Consider the following 24,339-nt stretch of genomic DNA (forward strand, 5'->3'; position numbering starts at 1 on the left):
CAGTAAAATAGGATTTCGGTCGTAGTTGAATCTCTCTAGGTTATGTTTAACGACGGATTCAAGGGAGAGCGGGTAAATTCAGCATTTTCAATGGTTCGAACTTCAATATTTCTTGAACTGATTTAATCCCTTCTTTTCGCTTTGAGCTGTGCATTTTCAATTCATTTGAAAAATAAACATCAAATGAAATGATATTTTACGACAGTATGAGTGCAATTTTGGAATTCACATTTTCTGTGCTTAAAGATTAACGATGTAATTTTTTATAACGCTATATGAATAAAATAGGTGAGATGGAAAAAAATATTATCAACCTCAAGCCATTATTTTAAAAATCTGTAAATTCTGTATCAAACACAACATTTTTTCAATTTTTATCTACAGATTCTTGGTTTGAAAAAGTCAAAAAATCTGTAGAAATACAGATTATTATGTAGATAATCTATCGGTGCTTGCTTACTGGCTGCTGTTAACCTATTAAAACACTGCTTTATCATCTTGGCTCAGGAAAAACACCTCATTCGGTCGCAGAATCGAAGCTAACTGCTCAAGCATATAGGGGCCCGTGAATTTATATAGGAGTAAAAATGGAATTTAGTTACGTAACAATCACGGCTATCCCCCCTTCCCCCTATGTCACATTAAGTAACTCGATTTACCGAAATTTCCGACGTTCCTTCAGAGTTTTCCGAAAATTTTCCATAACATTGATCTACGGGCAGAGACGAATACATCAAAATAAAGATGGCTCAAATCGGACGATTCCTTCTTCGGGTTTCGCGCTTAGCAACACATTTGGCCTTACATTTTTATTTATATAGATATAGAAGATAGAAGAGAAACAAAGATCAGTTTCCATAGCGCAAACATCGAATGGACCGACAACGCGCATGTTGTTATTTTAAAACATATGGGAAATCAATTCTCCGAATTTTCCGACCTTCCTTCAGAGTTTTCCGAAAACTTTCCGATTTTTCTCTCCATAATATTGATTTACGGGCAGAGACAAGTGCATCAAAATAAAGATGGCTCAAATCGGACGATTCCTTTCCGCGCTTAGCAACACATTTGGGCTTACATTTTCATTTATATAGATTTTAACTTTACGATGTATTTTTATGATAGGGTGATATAAAATCAGTTTCTAGTGATAGCTGGATAGTACCATTACATTTAAAAAAGGACTTTTTTCCGACATCATTCAGTTTCGTACCACTGTGGGCATAACCAAACCGAGAAACAGAATACGGTGGCCAAATCCCGTGCCAGGAAGCTGTACCGCGTGTAATGAACGACGAGACGTACATTAAAGCGGACGTCAAGCAAATCCCCGGCCTGGAATTTTTCGTCGGCAAGTTCCGCCTGGATGTTCCGGAAAAAGAAGGTCGACAAATTTGCCAAGATACTTCTTGGCAGTGGCAGTGGCAGACGTGTGCGGTGTGCGACAAATTCAGCAAGCTGTACATAACGTACCATCAACGGCCAAATATATAAAAAAATGCCTCCAGAAGCGCCTGCTATTCTTCCTCCGGTCTCACGAAAGTGACACTTTGTTTTGACCGGATCTAGCATCGTGCCATTACACGAAACCGGTGATGGAGTGGTACGAAGTCAATGTTGTCGATGTTGTTTTTGTACCGAAGGAGACAAATCCGCCGAACTCAAGGCCAAAGGCCAAGCTCCGGGAAACAAGGAAGGTCTTCAAAAACGACCAGTATTTGAAGAAAGATGGCGCAAGTGTGGCACAGGATTTGATGGATAGCATTAAGTCCAAGGTGCAGGCATTTGGCCTAGGAGAAGAGGTTGGAAAACCAACTTTGGAAAAACATAGCTAATATGTGTTTATTTATTCCCTGAGAGTTAAAAAATAGAGTTAATATCCGATTGAACATAATTTTTTTTGTGATCATTTTTGTCTGCTGTATTTTTTTTCGACGGTTTAGGTTGGAACTAAACAAAAATGAATTCGCTATTAGAAAATACATACATACGGTGTTCCTTGTACATGTTTTTATTTATGCTTCTTCGTCTTCTTGCCTGAGGATGCAAAAGGAAAAATGACTTTCTAGATAAAAAAAAATCCTGAATAAGTAGGGTCATAATGGTCTAAGAGTGAATATCCGAACAAACTTATTTTCGAAAAACACCATCATATAAAAAAGAGATCTGATAGTGGAAGCAGTCAGTATGACCAATAAACAATGTGGCGGTTCATAGGCGGAAAAATATATCTTCTCGTTCTGTCACGAAAATGAGTTTCGTAAAATTGTTCAAACGATAATCAAGTCATCAGAAAATATAATATAGTTTGTTTATAGTAAGCTCATTCGATCAAGCTGACTGACTTTGGCAATATAATCATGTATCTAGGAGGGGTGAAGTTTACGAGCTTTCAGCATAGTAATCGATCTGATCATAATCATAATTGATCACCATTGTTATTTTCAATTTTGAAGAGCTAACATGTTGAAACTCATTCACAACGTTATTTTACTAATATGTGACAATCATTGTCACACAAACATAAAATGGGATCTTGCAAATCACCTTCTTATTTCCTTTCTCTAATGCCCCAGTGATTATTATTTTACTCGTAAAGCACTCAGGCGGTTCTTTGAATGCCAATAAAGAAACAAAAGCACTTTAACCGAGATTTAAATTTTAGATTGCGCGAAATTATCCACATCCCGAGCAACGAAAAAAAACGCACAAATTGGGGATCATTTATACCAATCTAGCGCTTTATCGGACAAGTGATAGAACGAAAAGCATCTAGTAGCCGCTGAGAGAACACCATATTATTCTACCGAAAGCGAAGTTTCTGAGCATAGGAAATTAGCAATTAGACAATTTGCGTGTAACATTGGCATCGTCCACGCCGGAGGGCATTTGTCATATGATAACAAATTGATGTTTTTTCATGTGTAACTATTTATTCAACCACAACAATGATTCGTTAAATTGGAATAGTGTAAGGGTTACTTCCGAGTTCTCTTGCCTTTCCCCTCACTCTGGGACTTTTTGTATAGTTCGATTGCGCGCTGCTTTCGATTTGCCATATCTGTCTCGTCTTGTACACGCTGCGGGATTACTGGATTCGGATCCGGTATTCTAGGTTTGATCGTTCTTTTCTTCTCGCGGTTATCGTCAATTTTTTCCGCCGACTGATCATTTATTCTCGAAATAATACTAGAAATATTCGATAACGACGTGGATGGTGCAGAAGGATCTGGTTTTGTTATGTTTGACATCATTTCAGTGGGTTCACTTGAACCCGCCTTTTTGCGTCCTCTGGTCTTTTTAGGTACAACATCGCCGCTTTGATCAACAGACGAATCAGTCAGCTTCTTCTTTTGCGTTACACGTTTCTTTGGGGTCCTATTCTCATCAACTGTTACCTTCCCTGCCATTACGTTCACTGCCTGCTGTACTCTCTTGCTTACCTTTACTTGATTATGCGCCACGGCACTTTGGACTTTGAAAAAATCTTTGATCGAAGCCTGAGATTTTCGCTCATCCAAACGCCTCAGCACAGGCAGCAAAATATCATCCGTTTTAGATTGTGTCCAGCCAAATTTCTGCTTGGCGAAATCGCGCAAGCTCCCAGCATCCGGGTAACCCCAGCTGAAAGCATCGCTGCTTCCGTCCACCGTTGGGTAGAGGTAGGCTTCCACCACCCCCGCACTCGGGAAACCTTCGCTGAACTCAATATTTTTCAGCTTCGATTTCAGCGTTATGCGAGTCCCGACGGATTTATTCCGACCGTGATTCCACCAGTCTCGGAATTTACGCAAACCAGACAGCAGAGACATCATTTCGGAAGTTTCTCCCTCCTTCACCGGTGTTGTCGGAAAGGAAGCGAGAATCTCCAGCGCGGTTACGGCTCCGACTCCGTTGATACCTAGGTGGCAGAAGAAAGATACGATTGTAAGACAAAAGTGAATTCTCGACAATTATTACTATCGAAGAAACGAAAGTAATCCTATTAACATGGTAAAGGTTGAACAATAAGTTTTCCTTTAACTAATCTAACTAACAATCATAGGCAGACATCAGGTTGTACGCTCATATATTTTTTTTTGCAAACCACATACAAAGCAGAATTGATGAAAAAATTGAGTCAATGTGTATAAGTTCTTAATCGGAATAGAAACATGAGACCGAGTGGAATGGAATAATAAAAAGGTATCATGTCCTCTCGTTTTGAAGCAAATGATCGCTTCGATCGAATCTCTCGTTGTCTATAGGACCCTCGCGTGCAACTTGAGCCTGTTTTAACCGCTCAAAATGGATGACGAAAACGATTTACAGGGCTCAAGCAGCATTTCAGACATGCAAAATTGTCTGTCGATTTCTCTCAGTATTTAATTTCATTCCATGTAGTTGAATTCCAAAGATTTAGGTGTTTAGAAACTGCGGTTTGAGTCTAGAACAGTTTCAAAAACACTTGAAAAGTCGGAGAAAACGACGGTTCTTCCGCCAGATTTTGGCATGCGATTAATAGCTAGAGAGAATGATATGATTTTAACAGAAAATACCGAGAGGTTTGATAGGAGATGGAGAAATACTACTGCAACTTACTTTTCCGGCGTCCAACCAACCGTCGGTGAAAATATGTTCCCATGGTACCAAGTGTGTTGAAGTTGAATTTGTCCGGTTTTTTCGATGAAGAAATATGCATAATTTTCAGGAGGACCTCAAAATATTTTTATTCGAAGTAATCACCGTTTGATTCTACACATTTCACCCATCTTGCCAATAAAACATGTTATGATTCGACGAAAACCATTCGTCGACCCATTTTCGACATCTTTTTATTTGGTGAAATGCTGCTCTGCAAGTACATGTCCCATTGAAATACAAAGATGGTAATCTGAAGGGACCCATTTTGGAGAATACGACATAACGTTTCCCAGATAAGGCTTTTATTGCGCCCTTTACGGTTTTAGCAGTGTGCACCGGTGCGATGTCATTCTTTTATATCACTCTTCCGTGTCTCTTGATCCTACCACACACAGAGCATCGTCTTTCGGTCAAAACGTCAATTGTCCTTCAGACCGGAATCACCACTTTTGAATTGCTGCTGGAGCATTTCCGCAACAAGTGTCGAAGCACATCGTTTCCTTCCACACGATACTTAAACTTTTCAGAAACCTTTCGAAACATTCATCTCACTGCGCTGTGTTGATTTTACAAATATGAACAATTGGCTGATACTGAGAGGATAAGCCCAATCCCTTACCGCTCACATTACGCATCGGTAATTGGTACTGTTAATAACACAACAATGGAAGGCTCAACAGCCATGCAGTTTATAGTCCATCAGTGGACATTCGAACAATAGGAATATTCTTACGCCGAAAAACGCGACATGTGTTGTGCAGTGTTTTGGCTGGTAGCGATAATATGCTCCATCCACAGCGCAATCATGACTAAGTGGGTTTCCGAGCATTCATATACAGATTTTTGTGATTTCTATAGCTTGTTTTCAAACAACTTTTTGAGCTATTGAAACAGGTTACCACAGTGAGGTGTATGATGGATGGTTCGGAGTTGATTATTCTAAAGCCTGTGCCATACTCCGAGAATTGTTCGTAGCAATTTCCACTCAAGAACGTGCTCGCTGGCACTTTACCAGCATTGTCTACGTTTCAGGCTCGTAGATGATAACCGATCTGTTCAGCGTCTAGTACAGGGTCAGATTTGTATGGTTACACACTCGATTCGATCGTGGGATTCTGTGGAATCGGAAGAAAGGACGATTTTCCGCTAAGATGCGTCTCTGAGTCTCCTTCCCGGTATCGTTGTCTGCGGTTATCAGCGATCGCCAGTACACGAACTCATTCACCTCCAGTTCGTCTTCGTTTACAATAACAAAAGGCGGAAGGCATAATATTCGTGTTTGGAACCTTTTCTTCTCATGTAGTTTTGGCCGCAATCTGGTGTACGTTTCCGTTTTTAAAATCGAGCCTTTCGCACCCGCTTTCTGCGTGTTTCGAAGGAATCCGAGAGTATCTTTGAAACTTGAACTGTACACATACATTACTGGCAATAATAAAGAATACACTGTTTGAAATTGTTCCTTTTTTCTCATGGATCGTTTGTTTTACATTAATAAGATATCACTTATCACCACAAATATTGTTTATGGATTGCAGTATAAGATTTGTACATTGGTTGTGCCAGATTGGATCGTATTTGTGAACAAATGAATAATGTTGTAGAAACGATAATTTTGAATGTGGGACAAAAAAAAAGAATGCAGGTGAATAGTTTTCGTATTCAGCTGGAGATGTCGCGTCATTACTGAAATCAATTATATTTCTGTACGCTTTCGGTCTTTCGCTAAAGTTAGATTAAGTTTGTTGATTATTAATGCAGTTTCGCGAGTTGTTATAGGTTTTTTTTCATGTTGATCATGAAAATCGAAATTTCTGTGCGGAAACTAATAGTTAAAGACCGCCAAGATGGCGTATTCTTTCGGAACATAGCAGCCAAGTGCAACGCAAGCATTAGTTCAACTGCTTTAGAGGAAGTACCAAGAGCTTGGTACGGTTTTCGACCTGGCAGGACGTGGACGTAAACGCTTGACAACGGACCGGTATGACTCGAGAATCGTCAGAGAAGTGCAAAAAAAACCAAGAGCGACAGTAGAACTATGAAAGAAAGCTTATCATTGAACATATCGGAACGAACAGTGCGATGGAGATTGCTACAGCAAAGATTAAGGAACAAGTTTGCGTCTCGGCGACCGTTAATCCGTAAGGTCAATCAGATCAAACGCTTGGAGTTCGCCAATAAATACGTCCACAAGTCAGGATGACATGCAATTATAATCATGGAAAAATAAAATCTCGATAACTGCTTTGAATTTGTCTCCCTTTTGATTACATTTTTAAAACTAACAGAGCGTATTCTTATTTATTACCAGTACTACAACTTCCTGCTTGGTAACTCTGATAAATCGAACTAAATTATTAGGGCATTCCTCGTGCATTAGTTTATGATGCGAGGATATATTATGCTTTTTGCAGGTCCGTGGTAACGTGATCCTCCAGTCGTTTCTAGTGTTCAGCACCTAACAACCTAGTGCATCTTCCGGGCCTGGCGAGCAATCTTACGGTAGTTTATCATTGTCTTTGTGGAGATCGAAGTCAGCATGGTCATCAGATCTTTGTTTGACCACAGAATTATTGGAGTAATTTCTCCGTTTGTGATACGCCTAGAAATTTCTATCAGTTGTAGCTGGGGTACTTTGGGAGGGTTGGCGGACTTCGGTTCAACGATTATCTTTCTGGGTGATCGCCTGCTGCTCAGACTCGGCCGGCCTAGACGGACGTTTCCACATAAAAATGTTCATTTTAGCCATGGACTTGTTCACAGTCTGGCCGGTTGCTATGACCTCCCGGACCTCCTTTTCAACTTCTACTGCGCTTTTTCTGAAAATTGTTTCTGTGCAAAATTCAGAGCTAGGCTTTCTTCCGACGCTCTCGCCATTGAAGGAATAGGATAATGTAAATGCCGGATCGGCCATATCCGGCGGCCACGAAGTGCCTCACGATGCCCAACTTCTGAGCCCTCTGAGGAGAAACTGGCAATACGAACTAAGTATCGATCGTAGTTTCGCCAAGACGGCTGCAAATCAACTGATAGGGGCTTCGATGAATTTTTAGAAGGACTAAACAACGTCTTTCATTAAGGTTGCCAAATCAGAAAACAGGTCACGTTTTTATGAAATAAAGTAAACGTTAATAACTATTTTTGCTGCGAACGGACTTTGGCGATTTACATACCAAACGAATCTGAATTCCCTAAGATTTGTTTGATATGCTATACATTACAATCCCATGGTGTGTAAATGGTTGAAATTCATGAAAACTTTAAGCGTTTCCATTTTCCCATACATTTGTGCTGTCCATTTGTGTGCTTTCCCGAACAGAGCTGACAATAACGGGCAATTTATCAACGAGCAACGAAGGGGAAATCGTAAGATTTAATGTTTCCGTGAACAAAGGAAAAGAGGAAGAACGATGAAGAATATTTTCCTACAGTATAAACAGTGGATCTTTTTGAGGCAAACTTCATTCTTCGTGAAGACACCGACTGGACAACACCGTTGCTGGGCGAGCTGGACGGCGATGGATCGAATGGTTTTCTCAAGACGGGTGGGGTGGAGGAGTAATACGAGGAAAAAGTGAAGTTTTCCAATCGCCTTTTTGAAGGTTAGAGACGAATGAACTGAAGATGTTTAGAGTCTCACATGTCTTAGTTTTGGATTGAGCTGTGGACGCGACCAAATTACTGACTCGCTGATGTCTCTAGCATTGCAATCATTGCATCAAGCTGACGCCATTGCATTAAGGTTCTGAACTACACAATTGTGTGGGAAATCATCAAGCTAGGCTATCGTCAGCTCACTAAGAAAATAAATGTTCTGGAAATTTTTTTGTGATTTGGTTTCGCATGACGGTATTAAAACTCTCTCCACATAGGATGACAGCTAAGCTGATCTAGACCGGCAATATTAACAAAAAGGGCTTCTGTTGAGAAGAGCGCAAAACGAATGTGTGTGTATATTTAATTGCTTGAAGCCATTGATATATGGATATTTGTGTGCGTACGTGCGTGCGTTTTAACATATTGCCAAGCCCCGGGCAAGGGGATATGATCCGCGAGTCAAGATGTGCTACAAATTTAGCTGTCATTGCCAAACCTATCAAATTACTCGGCGAACTCAAGGCAAATCTATGGAACAAGGTGCGCCCATTCGCTAACTAAAAAAAGAATTGTTTTTTGAAAAAAAAAATTATGTGAAATGTAATGATCATGATGATCACAAGGGTCTGAATGATAATATAAAACGTAGAACCCTAGGTTGATCTGGCTTAAAACGCACGTAAACGTAAACGTCATATTTAACTCGAAACAATCGTTAAATTCGTGAAAATTTAAAGAAGGTAGTTTTGAAATCTTATAAATAGTATGTAGATTTTTAAGTTATTCGATTACTTAAAACACGTAGTCCTGACGCTTACTTAGCCATTTGGTTGTATATTTCCAAATATTTTACAACACAATAATCACAAAAACTCACCATTATAATATAAAATCAGCATCAAACACAATTTCAGTTTCATATTATTTCACAATTTTCGAGGAAACGTATTACTCTATTACATAGAATACATATTGAATACAGAAAAGTAAATTTTCATTCATTATTTTTTGTTCTAGAAGTGTGTTAATTTCGTCCTTAATTTCGTTTTCCAAATGGCGCAAATCATTATGGTGCCTTCAACGCAAAGACAATAAATGAAACGCTTGCAGCGTAAAACGTAATGAATATAATGAATATAGCAATGAGTATTTCATAAAGTATCAGTATATTCCACAAATTGTGCTCAATCGTCTTAATTTACTTTTGTGTATTTTTTAAATGGCTGCAGAAAACCACTTCACGTTTTGACCCACCTGATAGTATGTTAAGTGCCTTGTTTTACACCAGCTTGAGAGTTTGGCAGTTCTCGCGAGTGACAGTGGTCGCAAATTGCATTTGCGACCCGGACATGTTTGACGCTGTCAAATCCTATGTGCTAGTATACGGATGCCCTCAGGCTGCATATTGCGCTGTTGCGGGTGAACATGTCGATCCGAACGTTTCGACAAGGAAGGAAGATAGCGGGAGGGAAATATTTGCGCTATTAGTAATGAATCTCTGCTGAGGCAAATATTAGTCTTTTTCGAAGCACTTGACATTGTTTGTTTTCCGTCATCATAAAGGCTTCGTTGGTGCTTTTGACATTGCATCAATGCCTTGAACTGGCGCTATGGTGAAGCAGGTGTTAAGGTAGCCAAAAAACTATTTGAGGAATACCAAGTTATTTAATAAGTTATAATGAGTTATTAATTTATTTGGGTTCGCGTGCCAGTTGCAAAACTGCCTTCAACTAGGATTGCATTTGCGCTAAACTTGATCATAATGAAGCAGTGCTACTCTATTCGAGGTTGTTGAGATTAACGGAAAGATTTTATTTCGTTTATTTAGTCACCAAGAAAGTAAATGTCGTTCTGGAATTTTGTATGTGATTTGGTTTCGCTTGCCAGTAGCAAAACATTCTCTACTAAGGATAATAACTGCGTTTATCTCGAGCATGCATTTTTCTGCGAGGACAAGAATGAATCATCAAACAATATTCGTCAAATGATTCCATAAGAAAAAAATATTCCAGGGCGACCAAACTGGTAGAATGGTATTTCTAAAATTTCGTAGCATTATAAAATTGTAGCGTACCGCATACTTATCGGTGTTCCTAATGCGCTCGGTAAAATGAGCAATCCCATAAGCCGTTATACGAATTAACGATGAAATGTATCGGAAGATAAATGATAAATTAGGGTCATAACTATTAGTGATCTGGAAGCTAACACACGTATATTTATTCTCTAAATCTATTTTCAAACTCCGAAGCATATCGTGAAGTGTGATAACATATAAAAAAATAACATTCGCAGTTATAAACAAGCGACTTGAATTAAACTACAGCGTAGTTCTACGTCAACAATGCGGTCGTGTCTTGGACACAACCTCCTATAATTTTTCTTTTACAAAATATGATTACGGTGTCATGCTTAAAAAGTACTGATCTGCTCTGTGCCTCGGAAGAAATTGAAATTTCCCAAAAAGTTCCTTGTCTGGAAAGCATCTGACGTTGTGAACTGCAAAGCGAAACTTTCGATACTTCTGGAATCATGAATTAGCAAATTTACCAAAAGTGACTACGGAAGAGACTACGACCTTTTCTGGAGCGGCATAAGTTGGTTTCCCGCAAGCTGCCACTACTCAGATTTACAGTGAAAATGGCGTTACAGTGGTTCCTAAGGAGATGAATCCATAAGCATAAGCAGCATAAGGTGGTTTCCCGTAAGCTGCCACTACTCAGATTTACAGTGAAAATGGCGTTATAGTGGTTCCTAAGGAGAGATAAACCGAACTATGGCCAAATGAGAGATACTACCCAATTATGAACCATATACTGAAAAAGAAGAGTGAAACTGCATTTGAACTGAAAGATTTCAATGGAAAATGGAATCTGGCAGCTAAACATTTGAGATGTACCGTATACGAAGAAATGTTCGAGCATTGGTTTATGGCAATGAGGTACATATAGAGGTGGAGCAGTAGGCGAAGTGTATCTGTATTGGCAAGCAAAATACCGTGTCGTAATTATTTGCATTCAATATGGAATGTATATGGAAGAAACAAAACAATGTTGAAAGTACTCACGGTTGCATGATAATTTGAGCCAAAATTCTCATGAAATCATTCAACTGGTTGTTTTTTAACAGATGACAATTATTTCGATTATTCATGTGGTAAAAAGGCCCAGAGAGCAGTCGAATGTTTAGTTCTCGAAAGCAGTAACATTTTCGGTGAAATTTCTGAGAGCCTTCGAAACATCAACTTCATAACGGTAAAACAATGAAACTTCGTTTGTTTCTATGAACGTGGGGGGGGCGAAAATGGCACATGAAAATATCACTTTTATCCGTCTTTTTCGACGTGATTCCACAAATATTCACTCCACGCTATCACATTAGCCTCATATTCAGCAGGAGCTCTACAAAAATGTACGTTTTTAATTGATAAATTACTTTTTGAAAGTAGCATTTTTACATGCGGTGGACAATTAAAAATAAACACAACGACTGACGTCACTTTTTGCGAAATAGTTATGACAGCGCATGCTATTTCGCTCGAAACTCGACTATCTTCATTACCTTTTTTCCAGGACATTAAGTCTTTGGTAAGACGGGAGACTGTTAAAATGATCTTAAAATAATCATAATACATATCTCTTCCATTGAACTATGGAATATGAAATGCATTTTAAGCCCCAAAAATATTTTTGAGTCCGTTTCGTCACATTAAACCTCGTTCAGTTCACCACTTCGTGAATAATTTGAAAAAATAAATCAAATTTATGCGATCAAAAAGGAAAAGAAAGTGCTCTGAGTACTTGCCCCATGAACAAATAATAAATTGTCATAATCTCACCTGTTGTATAGTCACTCCCAACCAGCAGAGCCAATTGAATTAGCTTCTTCCTATCCATCTGGAACAACCGTTCCATGTTTTCTATCGTGAACTCGAGAACCAGCTTTTGCTGGTTGAAGAAATTTTTATACACTGTTTTCCCACCAAACAACCAGATATCACTATCGTCCGTTATCGTCCCATCCGTCAGTTCGATCTGGTTCAGGAAGGCGCACTGCGCTTCCGCCTCCATCGGGGCCACAATGAATGGCACTCCGAACAGTTTCAACAGCTGCATGCAATCATTCTGCATCTGTTCGGTGATGGATGTTCCCAGCCGACTCTGACGGTTTTTCTCCTTCTCCAGCTCGCGTTCCTCCTGGGCCAAGCTGAGAGCCATTCTTTTCAGCTCCAAAGGAGTTGCGGTGTCCTTCAACGCATCGGCCATGTCGGTGATCAGTTGCTCGGCATCATCCTCGTTCGTTGGAGCTTTGCTTGTCGATGGCTCCGGAAATAATTGTTTCGATACTTTGGTAGGACTGTGCCCAGCACTACCCTCTTGACAGGAAAATTTTTTCTTGCCAGAAGAGGTCGGTGTTTTGTTGACGAAAAATGGTTTCGGTACATTCGGTAAATCTTCCGGTTCGGATTTCTTGGAATCGCTACCGGGAGTCCGAGCAACCACAAGGTGTTCCGGTGTCCCTTTCGTGGGCGTCAGTGGATCCGAAGTGGAATCCGTCGTTTGCTTCGTCACTTGTTCGGAAGCACTGAGAATCTTTTGAACTTCCTTCATTGGCGAGTAACCAACAGTCGCATCGCTATCTTCCGCATCCGACCCGATTATGATGGGTTTATCGCTCTGGTCACTACTGTCAACTATTAAGGAATTGTCTAACGTTATATCGTCCAAGTTTATAACTGAATTAGCAGATTTTAGTTGCTCGAGTTGGTTCTTTATATGATCATGAATCAATTCAGGTTCTTCGGTTTTAGCTTTTTCTTTGGAAGACTTTTTATCTACACTCGTTATGATAGGACCTTTTTCAATGTTATCACGCTCATCCGCAGCTTTGGATGTATTAGAGTTACAATTACTTTCATTGATTTTGTCGCCCAAAGTAGGAGGAATTGTAAGATCACCAAGGTTAAATTCAAGGGGTGCTGTCTTCAGTCTTTCCAGTTCTTCTTTTAGTTTGGCATTGATATCTTCTACATTCTTTATTTTGATGCCGAACGATCTTGGAACCACAGAATCTTGTGCTTCGGATTGCTTCACCTGGAAAAGTAATGAAAGATCAGAAGTATTTGATATCTAATACCGTAGCTCCACCTAACTCTACGTACTTTCGTGTTTTAGACTAAATACACCAATTGACTATTTGTTGTATGTAGACAGAGATGAACCAGCCTTCGGCTGAAAATCTTTTAGATAAAGAAAAAAATAATATATATTTGTTGTATTTGTTGCGCGTGTTAATTAGGCTGACCTAATAGTTCAGAAATGAAAACGGGACACGTAAGCCCAAAAGAAATATCAAAAAAATCTTTTGAAGAATTTAATTGAGTGAATATAACTGACAATAAAACCAATCCATCAAACTTTCTTAGATGTTCCAGCTTTGTTCTCCACAATGAAGGAATGTTTCTAGAATTCTAGAAATTTGTTTTACATTTTTAAAATACAGGTCGGACTCGATTATCCGGAGTATTGTTTTTTTTTCACTCCGGATAATCGAATCCTCCGGATAATCGAGTCATAAAAAAACGAATTTTCTCTCGGTAAACGTAATATAATTATAATTTGCACTTGTTTAATAAACGGTTTTATCTAGGTTGACCCGTTTGTATGTTTGTGACTTTGTAACTTTGTTACTTTGTAAAATTGTCTGTAGCGCTGTACCGCATTAATAGAAATTTAACCCTCTTCTTGTTGACCGATGGATCTGAACTTTGGAACACAACTTTATCTCTGGTGTCATTATAAAACTGCGTATTCCATGATCATGAAAATCCAAGATGGCAGCCGTTACAAAATGGCGGATTATGAACATATTTTCTCAAAATCCCATCAATAAGAGTTTTCCCAAAACCCCATCAATATGGGTATCGAATGAAAGGGCTCTACCAGTAGAACACAATTATCTATGGAAAATGAAAATCCAAGATGACAGCCGCTACAAAATGGCGGATTGCATATTTTCTCAGAACCCCATCAATATGGGTCTAAAAAAAAAGTTCTCGACTAGTAAAACACAGCAGATGATGAAAAATCCAATTCCATGATCTTGAAAAATTCAATTTGGCCGTCGATAAAAAAATGGCTGAATGATTTGACTTTGGAGAACACGAAACATAATAAACAACATAAATTCAAAAAGGTCGCCACCACTAAATGGTCGGCTATGTATTTTTTGCAATCTCCTCAATATATTCGGAATATTTTGATGATATACTGTATTCTATTAGTCAAATCATTTCATTTGATACCAATATTGAGGGGATTGCAAAAAATACATAGTCGACCATTTAGTGGTGGCGACCTTTTCGAATTTATGTTGTTCATATTGTAGTGTATTCTCCAAGTCAAGCCATTCAGCCATTTTTTAGCGGCGGCCAAATTGAATTTTTCAAGATCATGGAATACGCAGTTTTATAATGACAGTAGAATTAAATGTATGTTCAAAATTCAGATCAATCAGTCAACAGGAACGGGGCCAATTTTCTATTAATGTGAGACAACTCTACAAAGCACTCAAACATACATACAAACGAGGCAAGCTCGAGCTCGTTGAATTAACTAGCTCAACATTTTTTATGGTGCTATCCTTCCAAAGTGAAGCATACCATCATGAACTTGTCGCATAGCACAACTGTTTCTCCACAAATGATTTCTAAAAACATTCGGAATCAATGGAAAAGCTTTCTCATCGTTGGGGTTTCCACACGAGAGACAGAAGACCATTCTAGGTAAAAAGTTCCATGAACCTATCCTTTCCAAAAATACTCCAATCGTTCATTTTTCGGATAATAGTGAAAAAACTTGTTGCTTTTGTTGCTATATAGTTGTGTAGAATTCAATCAAATTGTTGATTTTAAGCTGGAAGAAGAGTTATGTGAATTTAGGAGCGTGTTCGGATTTATTGGTGTAATGATGATAATGTTTTTAATTATAGAGATTTGCTCATACTCGCAGTTTTCTTCGATTAATTCACCTCTAGTATTAGAAAGCTGCCGCTGCCATCTGGTCGGTAGCATTGTTTTCGGGTTGAAAGTGGTATCAAAGCCCTTGAAAACTTAAAAACTGAGGAACCTGGGAAAATCATCATTTCAGGTACTAGAGGCGAAAGAACTTTCAAGTTTAAAGTCTCTATAGTATAGAAAGTTGAAGTTTGATTCACTCAAGCCGGAGATACTTTTGTACCCGATTTGTTTGTACTCTGGAATGTGCTTTCCTAGCACGGACTACAAAAGCGGGTACGAACACAACGCTCCGGCTTGATTATTGGAGGCCTTCATATCTTCTGTTCACTGAATTTTTACGCATACCGTTTGATAATTAGGCAAAATGCTGATACCTATTTGCTGCGATAACATTGTTTGATTCGACAATATGCGTTGGATGTGCATGTCAAACCCGAAACTGAGTGCCTGAAGTTTATCAAATCAATAAAATTCGCAGTTCGAGAAGTATGTACACTCGAGAGATGCAATAACTTTAGAAGGAAATGTAAAATACAATGATCGTTTGACAATTCTTCCGTTCACACATTTTGGAAGCCCTAGGCATCACAACGAACGTAAAAGGATAACGAACGTTCACTTATTCATTAAATTTACTAGTAACGAGGAACGTTATCTATCACAATGCATGAATTGACCTTACATGGCATTTGTTCAAATTCTTTACTTACAAAGCAAATATGTTGCAATCCAATTATCTTAACTGCGCAGAATATTGTGGAGCTACGATACAACGAAATTAATGAAAAATTACCTTCACATTTGGAAGTGGTTTGGCGGAAATAATATTTGCTGGACTCCGAGGTTCTACATTCAGTGTTTCGCTATGATTAGATGGCCCAAAAACATCCGCAAAAATATCCTCCTCGTCTCTAGTTCCCAGCTTCCTTTCGTCAATAACGACTTCAACAACCTTTTTGCTGTCTTTATTCAGTTTCAAATCCTCCAATGTAAAATCCACAACGGTGCTGTAAAGTGGTTTCATGTGGTTGTTGGGATTCAGCGGGAGTATTACTCCGGGCAACGATTCATTCAGATCATCCGTTGGTACATCGATAAAATCAGAATCCGAATCTGTATCGGAAGTAATTTCTACCTCCTGTGGCTTTTTCTCTTCCGACGCAATTTCCACCTCTTGCGACTTTTTCTCCTCGGGCTCTTTCGTCGCTTCCACTACCGGCTGATTGTACTCAAACATTTGCGAGAAGGACTGCTCGACATCTCCTTCGTCAACATCCTGAGTCTGGTGGAGTAAATTCTGAATATCATCGCTTGACATGCCACCGTATTCCAGCATGTAAGAACGAGCCAAACTCATGGCGGCACTCCCTAGGGTCTGCTTCTGCTGCCTAGACATACGAACCTCCTCCGACTCAAGTTCGATAATTGCATTTGGATCCTGATCCTGCATCAAAGACATTTGTATCGCGAGCTGCAATTCCATATCCATATCCTTGTCGTCCAGCACCTCTATTGCCTCCTCCTGGCTGTCCGACTTCTTGATTTCCACCTTGGAAAGCTTCGGTGGTTTCGGTGCATTCTTTTCGGCCTCCTCTCTCGCCTTAGCGTTTTGGATAGCCTTCTGTACGTCTCTGACCAGCAGGAACCGTGTATTCTCATCCGAGGCTATCTTCTGTGCTGCCTTGCTTGAGGACGTATCTATTCCTTCTTCGGAAAGCAGCGATTCAAGTTCTGCCAACGAGAGGCATTTTCCTCCCATCTCTTTTTCAGCCTCTTCCAGCTCAACCTGAACTTGGCGTCGCTTCAACAAGCGTTTCATCTGAAAGGACGAGAAATTGTTACTCTCTACGGGGAGCTCATGCAGGCGTCCCCAAGAAGATTCCTTGCGGGTTTCCTTGATGTCTGTCAGAATGTCATGGCGGACATCCGCCGGAAGGTTCTTGAAATGAACGCTGGAAACATCGATTGCATTCAAATTCAAGTGGTAATAGTTTCTCGAACTCTTCTCGTCCCACGAGCTGCCACTATCATTCAGATCGGAGTCACTACTCTCAGCCTTCTTGAAGGGAGAATCTTCTTTGAGTGGAGGAAGCTTGAACATTTCGTCCGGTTCGCCCGGGTCTTTGCTGTTATTGCCAGCTTTTTTCGAAGGCGAAACCAACAAGTTTGTAGCCGACCCCAAGGCTTGTTGGACGACTTTTTCCTTGGCCAACGTCTCCAAAAGCAACTGCTGTATTCGATCTGCTTCATTGTGATACTTGCTTTTACTTTGGTTCCGTTTTGCCTTCAAAGGAAAATAGTTTCAGTCACAATTTTTTACAAAAGTGTCATACACGTACGATAGTTTGTTTCTTTAGTGCTGGAGCTCCACCGTCGAAAACGAACACCGGCTTTATCCGGTAGTACAATAATTTACAAAGCCGATGGAACAGACCCAAAACATGAGCGTTAGGCAGTGAACTACCCTTCGAGTCCTGAAATCCTTTGATGACCTGATGTAGCCAAATGGAAATGTCTGAAAAATGGAGAAAACTATATAGCAAACAAATTGTGATCGTTCTTATGTGTGTTAACATACCCACGGCGAGAACTTTATTTTCAAGTGTCTCCAGCGGGACCGGTTTTCCCGACTGTTCAACCAACTTCCACAGACCGGTTACTCCCATCGCGAGCTATTCATACACTTAACGAAATACTAAAGCTTCTTAATCGAATATAAATTATTAGATTGTCATAAACAAGAAAACCACACGTTACTGTGAAGAATATCTAGAAATAAATAAAAGCTACGAATTGCTTAACTGGAATAACCATGTTTGACATTTGTTTACAACTGTCGCTCACATTGCCAGCAAGAATAAATACATCTGCTTCACTCTCCAATTAGAGTGAATCGGTGTACTCCAGAGACTGGGGCTTCAAGAGAGAATATTGCTCGCAAAGAAAAAGAGATAAACTGTTTATCTCGGGAAAATTCATGTTTAACTCAGCAGGGTTGCTAGTCTCAACTACCGTTTTGTCTCAAATTCCGAACACCTAAGCTTTGTTGTCCATTGAGGGGGTAGAACACTGAACATCATAAAAAGTATGTGTTTTTCGTGATTTCTTTCTACGAGGAAATAAATTACTATAATTAATCTGTAATCACAGTTTTATTAGATATATACAGTGACTCAAATCCGTAATCGTACTCTACCATGCAGATCTCTTTTCTCTTATTTGAAAGTCGAAAACAAGAATTCGTAACATTTTATTTAGATGAAATCAAAGTATCATATGAGAGTTAAAAGGTTTGCTATCTGTTTTCAGAATAATGTTTTTTATGTCTCTAAAAATGATGAATGTATGTACTAATGAATGAAAATTGACTCAAACTCATAATCGTACGCTGGTTGAAATCTCTACTCGTTTTCGAAGGCGTTGGCCAATTCCCTAATCCCATAATTAGTATAGTATTCCTTGTTCATTGCTACTATCTTTAGTTGTATTTACCCTTATCTACGAGTTTTTTGGTGTATTCAGAAGGAATATTTATAATTTTTTTCATTGAGTGGTTTTCAAAATCGTTATTTTTAGAAATTTAATGATTTCTAAATTTCCTACCAGATAACTTCCTTAGTTTTTACTGGGATCTATATCGGAAGATTATGGAGGAATATCAATAACTTTTTGAGTAATTGTAATGTAACCATGTACGAACTTCATATGTCTTGAACCCTGGGTCATTGTTTTGGTAAAACTTGAATACTCGATTCCATCCCATTTTGTTGACACTTTGCTTCGTATTTTCCTTCGGGATGTTCAAGTAAACATTCTGATCCAATACATCATCGATGAAAACCAAATTGCTCATACATGCACCTTCATACCATCCCTCCACCACCACGTTAAACGTTGCTTTCAGATTTTTTCACGTTTAATTCATCGTTGGCTTCCTCCATACGAAACGAGAACCATCGGAGCAAAAAATATCAAATTAGGACCCATATATGGAAATAACATCTTACCAGTAAAAAATGGATGTGTCTCATGCTGTTTTGAATAATCAAATTAGAGTTGTATGTTTTCTTGCTGAGATACGGTTTGTCCCTCTGTGCTCGGGCATTCAAGCTGCTCTTCCTTGGCACATTACAAACTTTTTGTAATGGATCAGAATGTTTATTTGAATACCCTGAAAGAAAATATGATGCAAAGTGTTAACAAAATGTGAAGGAATCGAGTATTCAAGTTTTGCCAAGACAAGAGCTTAAGACATATAAAGTTCGTACATGGTTACATTACAATTGTTATTGATATTCCTCCACAATCTTCCGACATCAATCCCAGTAAAAAAACTGAGGAAATTATCGGTGTAGGAAATTTAGAAACCATTAAATTTCTGAAAATAATGTTTTTAAAAACTACTTGATGAAAAAATTGATGAATATTCTTTCCAAAAAACTCGTAGATAAGGCTAAATACAGCTGAATATAGTTGCAATGAACAAGGGATATCATACTAATGGTGTAATTCGGAAATTGGCAAACGCCTTCGAAATTGAGTTTAGCCAGCGTACGATTATGAGTTTGAGTCAATTTTCATACATTAGTACATACATTCGCCATTTTAAGAGAAATAAAAACTATTATTCTGAAAACAGATAGCAAACCTTTTAACTCTCATATGACTCTATGAGTTTTTCTGAATAGAATGCTCCGAAAGCTTGTTTTCGATTTTCAAAAGGAAGGAAAACATGGTGGAGTGCGAAAGGAAAGCATGGTGGAGTACGATTACGGATTTAAGTCACTGTATTACTTAACAAACAAACAATATATTGGTGTCAATTGGACTGTCCCCTGAATAGCCACAACCGGTTTGTTGAACCCGTGCAGCCAATACGTTGTGAACTGGTGAGAGTTCTACGAGTTTTCTAGTGTACCGATTTCAACCAATGATTTTTTTTTACGTAATCTTGGATATATTTCCTGTCATCGTACGTCGGATTTTTTCAAAATATTGATGCGTTTTTACCTAAAAATTCGATACAAAAACATTCAAAAAAAATTATTTTTCAAAATATCAAAAAATCCTACTTGCGATGACTGGAAACATAGTTCTGGGAAAAACTATTTCATCAAAATCGGATGGACCATTCTGGAGGTAGAACTCCAATCAGTTTGCAAAACTTAGTTTCCAGAGAAACGCGTTTTAAATTTTGAATCCGCATTTTTTTACGCAAAGACTTAGGTCCACTAATTGACTTGTAACCTTGGAACTGAGCATCGGACAAACCAGGACAAAACTACAGTAAAGTAGACATCCCAGAAAACTTAAACATTGTTTGATTACTCGAAATGGCACTGTTCCCCGAAATAATATGATTTTTGGATACCTTTTTACCGCTTTATTACAATAAAATTGATTTACAAATACATATTCATGGTAGAAAATTAAAAATATGTTCAATTACATTTGTCTCAAATTCCGAACACCAGTCGTCCGTGTTTCACATTAAAGGTAGGTTTAGAGTTCCCGTGAACGTGAACGCGGACAAACATTTTTTTTTGTTAATAATTCATCAGTCCATGTATAAAACGCGAAGAAAACATCTTGAAACGATAGGAACAAACATTTTCTAGATGTTTTTCATGTTTAAACGCAATTTATATTGATGAAAGCGGATTAATTCAATATTTCACAACGATTCATAATTTCCACCGTGGAATCGAGATGTTGGTGAACACACCATAGTTCACCGACTTCGGTGAACGTGAACGTGAAAACAGTGGTGAATATAGACGTCAAAATGTTTCCCCGTTCATGTTCACGTTCGAATGTCCCAATGCATTCTGAAAATTATTTCGCCGTGAACTGTAAAAGGATGTTTAACAATTCTCAAGTTCTCAATGAAAATTTTGATATGGATGCAATTTCATTCAATCGGATCTTTGCACGAGTTGAAAAACTTCGTTGCTTCTGGTTGAATCGTGAACAACTGTATATTTAATCCGAATCACTTTATTGAAGCTCGATGTTTATTTACTTCACGTTTACTGCCGAACTTTTAATATGAACGTGAACGTGAACAAAAACATTCTATTCACCACGAGTTGTTTGTTCACAATGTAGTTCACCGTGAATTGATCGTACTATTCCACCCCCTGTTCAAGTTCACGTTCACGGGAACTCTAAACCAGGCTTAAACACGGAGTACGAGACGAACAATGTTCTCCCTACTCTTGCAGTTTTATGTTTGCAGACAAACATTATTTTTTCGTACCCGTTGTTAAAAAATGTGACATGTTTGTTTCACATGATTTTCAGTTTCTCTCGCATTTTCATCCCAAGCAACATCAGTGTGTAGAATGAAAGAAGCAAATTGGGCTCCATATCACCACCACTCAACACACGGTGTGTTGATATGAAAAGGGAAGGGAAGCATTTATCATGACAATGGGTGCTTCACCTAAAATTTTGGGCAAATAAAATACATCTCTTTATTTGTTCTGAACAAAATAAGCGTCACTTTATATCAGAGTTCTTCACAATTAATATCCAATATTAATATTAATATCATATTAATATCATTTAGTCCAGGCATCAATTTATAAATTTAATTTATGAAACATGGCTATTATCAGCTTTTTGAACAAATACTAAAATTGAATAGTACTTGGCGGAGATGTTTAGTTACTCACATCAAAATACCAAGAATAGATATGAAAACTTTCCATGAAAACTTTTATATCATAATATAAGATGTGCAACTTAATTCGTTTCATGTTTTGCATGAAATATACATTAATTTGAATAATAAAATGAATTAAAACATTATTGAAAGTAAAATGTTTTCATATGAACAGGAAAGTATTTACCGATGCCTCTTTGAAACAGTGGTAAGAAATTTTGCCTGGATCAACTAGACTTTTAAGAATAGTTTGCACCTCATATGTCAAAAATATGTCTTCCCATCTCAACAGTTTCGGCAACATTGTCTGGACAAGGCCAAGTTATGATTTAAAGGACACTAACGATCTTTGGTGAGAAGTAACCGTAGTTCGAGACCCCGGTTTCAAAATTAATCGCGTGGTATAACAATACATTCTTCTTGTGAATGAGAATAGAAACGTCAAAAATACTGAGAATCATCTCGATAGAAAGTCCAAGAGTAAGGAATATGCTCAAGCAATTTTTCATAATGTTCATCGACGAAGTCGCAAAACACTTCAATTATTCTGCATTAATATACAATTGGCAGACAAACTCTTTCCCTGCAAACACTCTGAGCAAAGTTAAAATACAAATTCCTATCAGTTCGAAATAGAAATATTGATAGTAACTATAAAAGAAATAAATATATAAATTTATACTCAAAATACGGTACAGATTAATGAAAACACGGGACAACCACAAATGACAAAAAACCAAAACGTTTGGCCAGCCTACGTCGAACAAACTGAGAATTTTTTGAAATTAGCTTATCTCGCGAATCTCGACTCTTATTTAACCATTTGTCTATACATTTCCGACATTTTTACTGAAAGTTTTCATTAGAACATAAAAATCTTATACTTTCTTATCTTCAAAAACAATTTTTTCATGAGATTTAATCACCACCGGCAAAAAAGTAATTTTCATTTAGATAGAATACTAATTTGATACGGAGAAAATTAATTTATTAATATAATTTAACTGTTTTTTATAAACTACCATTTACACCAAAACTATGTCCATAATTGAAAACTCTTAGTATCACAAACAAGGAAATTAAAAATGCTACATACTGACACTGTCACTGTATATCGTAATCTTTATTGCTATCTCACCACGATAGTCTAAAGGCCCATTTATACGTTGCTAGTAGCTGACTTGACAATGAGCAGCTACTGACCCGGTGGACTCGCTTAACAATTGGTTGACTCGCCTTGTCCGTTCACATAGTGTGAGCTGCTGGCGAGAAACTAGATACTACGGCACGGGTTTACCTGGGATGCCAGGCGATTTTTCAAATGTCCATCAAATAGTCAGAAACAGCAATCAGGTCCGAATTTGTCAAATGATTGGTCCGAAATCGACTTCTTTATTGGTAGTTTTCATCTTAGGTTTTCAGTTGAATGTATCATTACACAATTTTATAGAGATTACAGAGCAGTGTTGAGAATAACACCTGAACAAGTGGAAAAACTGTTGAATTTAATTGCTCCACAAATACAACGCCAAGATACACTCATGAAGGATGCTGTACCTGCAAGAGTGATAATATAAATGACATTGATATGCCTTTCTTCTGGAATATTGTTCAGATTGTTGTCGATATTTTTTAGAATCTCGAAAGCATCCATAGCTAAGATAATTCCGGAAGTATGTGATGCTTTAAATGATAGTCTAGAAGACTTTTTAAAATTTTATTCACACGCGTCAAAAATTAAAATAATGAATGAAAATGTACTTTTTTAAATCGAATATGTATTCTGTTTCTTAGAACCTTACTTTTTTTCGCAAGTTGTGAGTGAATTTTGAATGAAAATTGTGCCTGATAATGATTCTATATTAGACATTCTCCAGAAAACTATCTCAAAAAGAAAGCGTGCCCCGCCAGCGTGCAAAACAGAATAACAATGATTTCGTTAAGAAACTATGAGGGTTTTATTTGTTTTTCCAATAATTTTCAAGTCTATAAATATCTTCGCATATTTTCAAATATCTTAAAAATAGAGACATTTCTTTACATTTGGCATCCCTGATTCGAACGCTAAATTCTGTTTTTGACGTTTTGAAGCATGCGAGTGCGAGTAAATTCAAAAAACTTTGAAGTAGCTCGCACGCCGGATCACACATGACAATAACTGGCATGATGTGTTCACACGGTGTGAGTAGCTGCACTGCAGTAACTGACTAGACCGACTCGTATGCTTGCTCGCACCGTCTGAACCCGGCTTAAGGCAGCTCGCACACCGCAGCAATAAGCAACTAGCAAACTGCAATACGCAATATACAACAGGCAACATATTTTGTTGTTCTTCGCATTCCAGAGCAATAAAAACCCCTTACATTATGCAAACAATCGGCTAATGTACGAAACTTGTCAAAATATGGGCGATAAGTTGCTCTTCAACCGACAAGCC

At 38.2% G+C, this 24,339-nt stretch overlaps 1 protein-coding gene across 3 annotated transcripts; it reads right to left on the reverse strand.

Annotated features, from left to right (window-relative positions):
- Positions 1 to 2,913: 2,913 nt before the first annotated feature.
- LOC129778759 (DNA excision repair protein ERCC-5) lies at positions 2,914 to 18,081 on the reverse strand. Of its 3 annotated transcripts, none has more exons than XM_055785860.1 (5): positions 18,067 to 18,081; positions 17,575 to 18,004; positions 16,029 to 17,519; positions 12,056 to 13,310; positions 2,914 to 3,901 (listed from the first exon to the last, which is right to left on the reverse strand). In XM_055785860.1, exons 2-5 carry the CDS (start codon positions 17,899 to 17,901, stop codon positions 2,979 to 2,981), a joined length of 3,996 nt encoding a protein of 1,331 aa, XP_055641835.1. In that variant the 5' UTR covers positions 17,902 to 18,004; positions 18,067 to 18,081; the 3' UTR covers positions 2,914 to 2,978. The 3 variants fall into 3 exon arrangements, with proteins under 3 accessions (XP_055641835.1, XP_055641836.1, XP_055641834.1); XM_055785861.1 differs by having other exon boundaries at positions 17,575 to 17,750; positions 17,814 to 18,073; XM_055785859.1 differs by having other exon boundaries at positions 17,575 to 18,073.
- Between the last annotated feature and the right edge of the window lie 6,258 nt (positions 18,082 to 24,339).

This window comes from Toxorhynchites rutilus, chromosome 3, assembly GCF_029784135.1.
Source record: "Toxorhynchites rutilus septentrionalis strain SRP chromosome 3, ASM2978413v1, whole genome shotgun sequence".
In the NCBI taxonomy this organism is placed as follows: Eukaryota; Metazoa; Arthropoda; class Insecta; order Diptera; family Culicidae; genus Toxorhynchites; species Toxorhynchites rutilus.

What these genes read in the sequence shown, in the direction of transcription:
- LOC129778759 (XM_055785860.1), bottom strand. Translation starts at nt 17,901, where the DNA reads ATGGGAGTAACCGGTCTGTGGAAGTTGGTTGAACAGTCGGGAAAACCG. An exon ending in CACTAAAGAAACAAACTATC is followed by an intron (nt 17,520 to 17,574) that starts GTACGTGTATGA and finishes TTTCCTTTGAAG; the next exon opens with GCAAAACGGAACCAAAGTAA. An exon ending in AACCACTTCCAAATGTGAAG is followed by an intron (nt 13,311 to 16,028) that starts GTAATTTTTCAT and finishes TTACTTTTCCAG; the next exon opens with GTGAAGCAATCCGAAGCACA.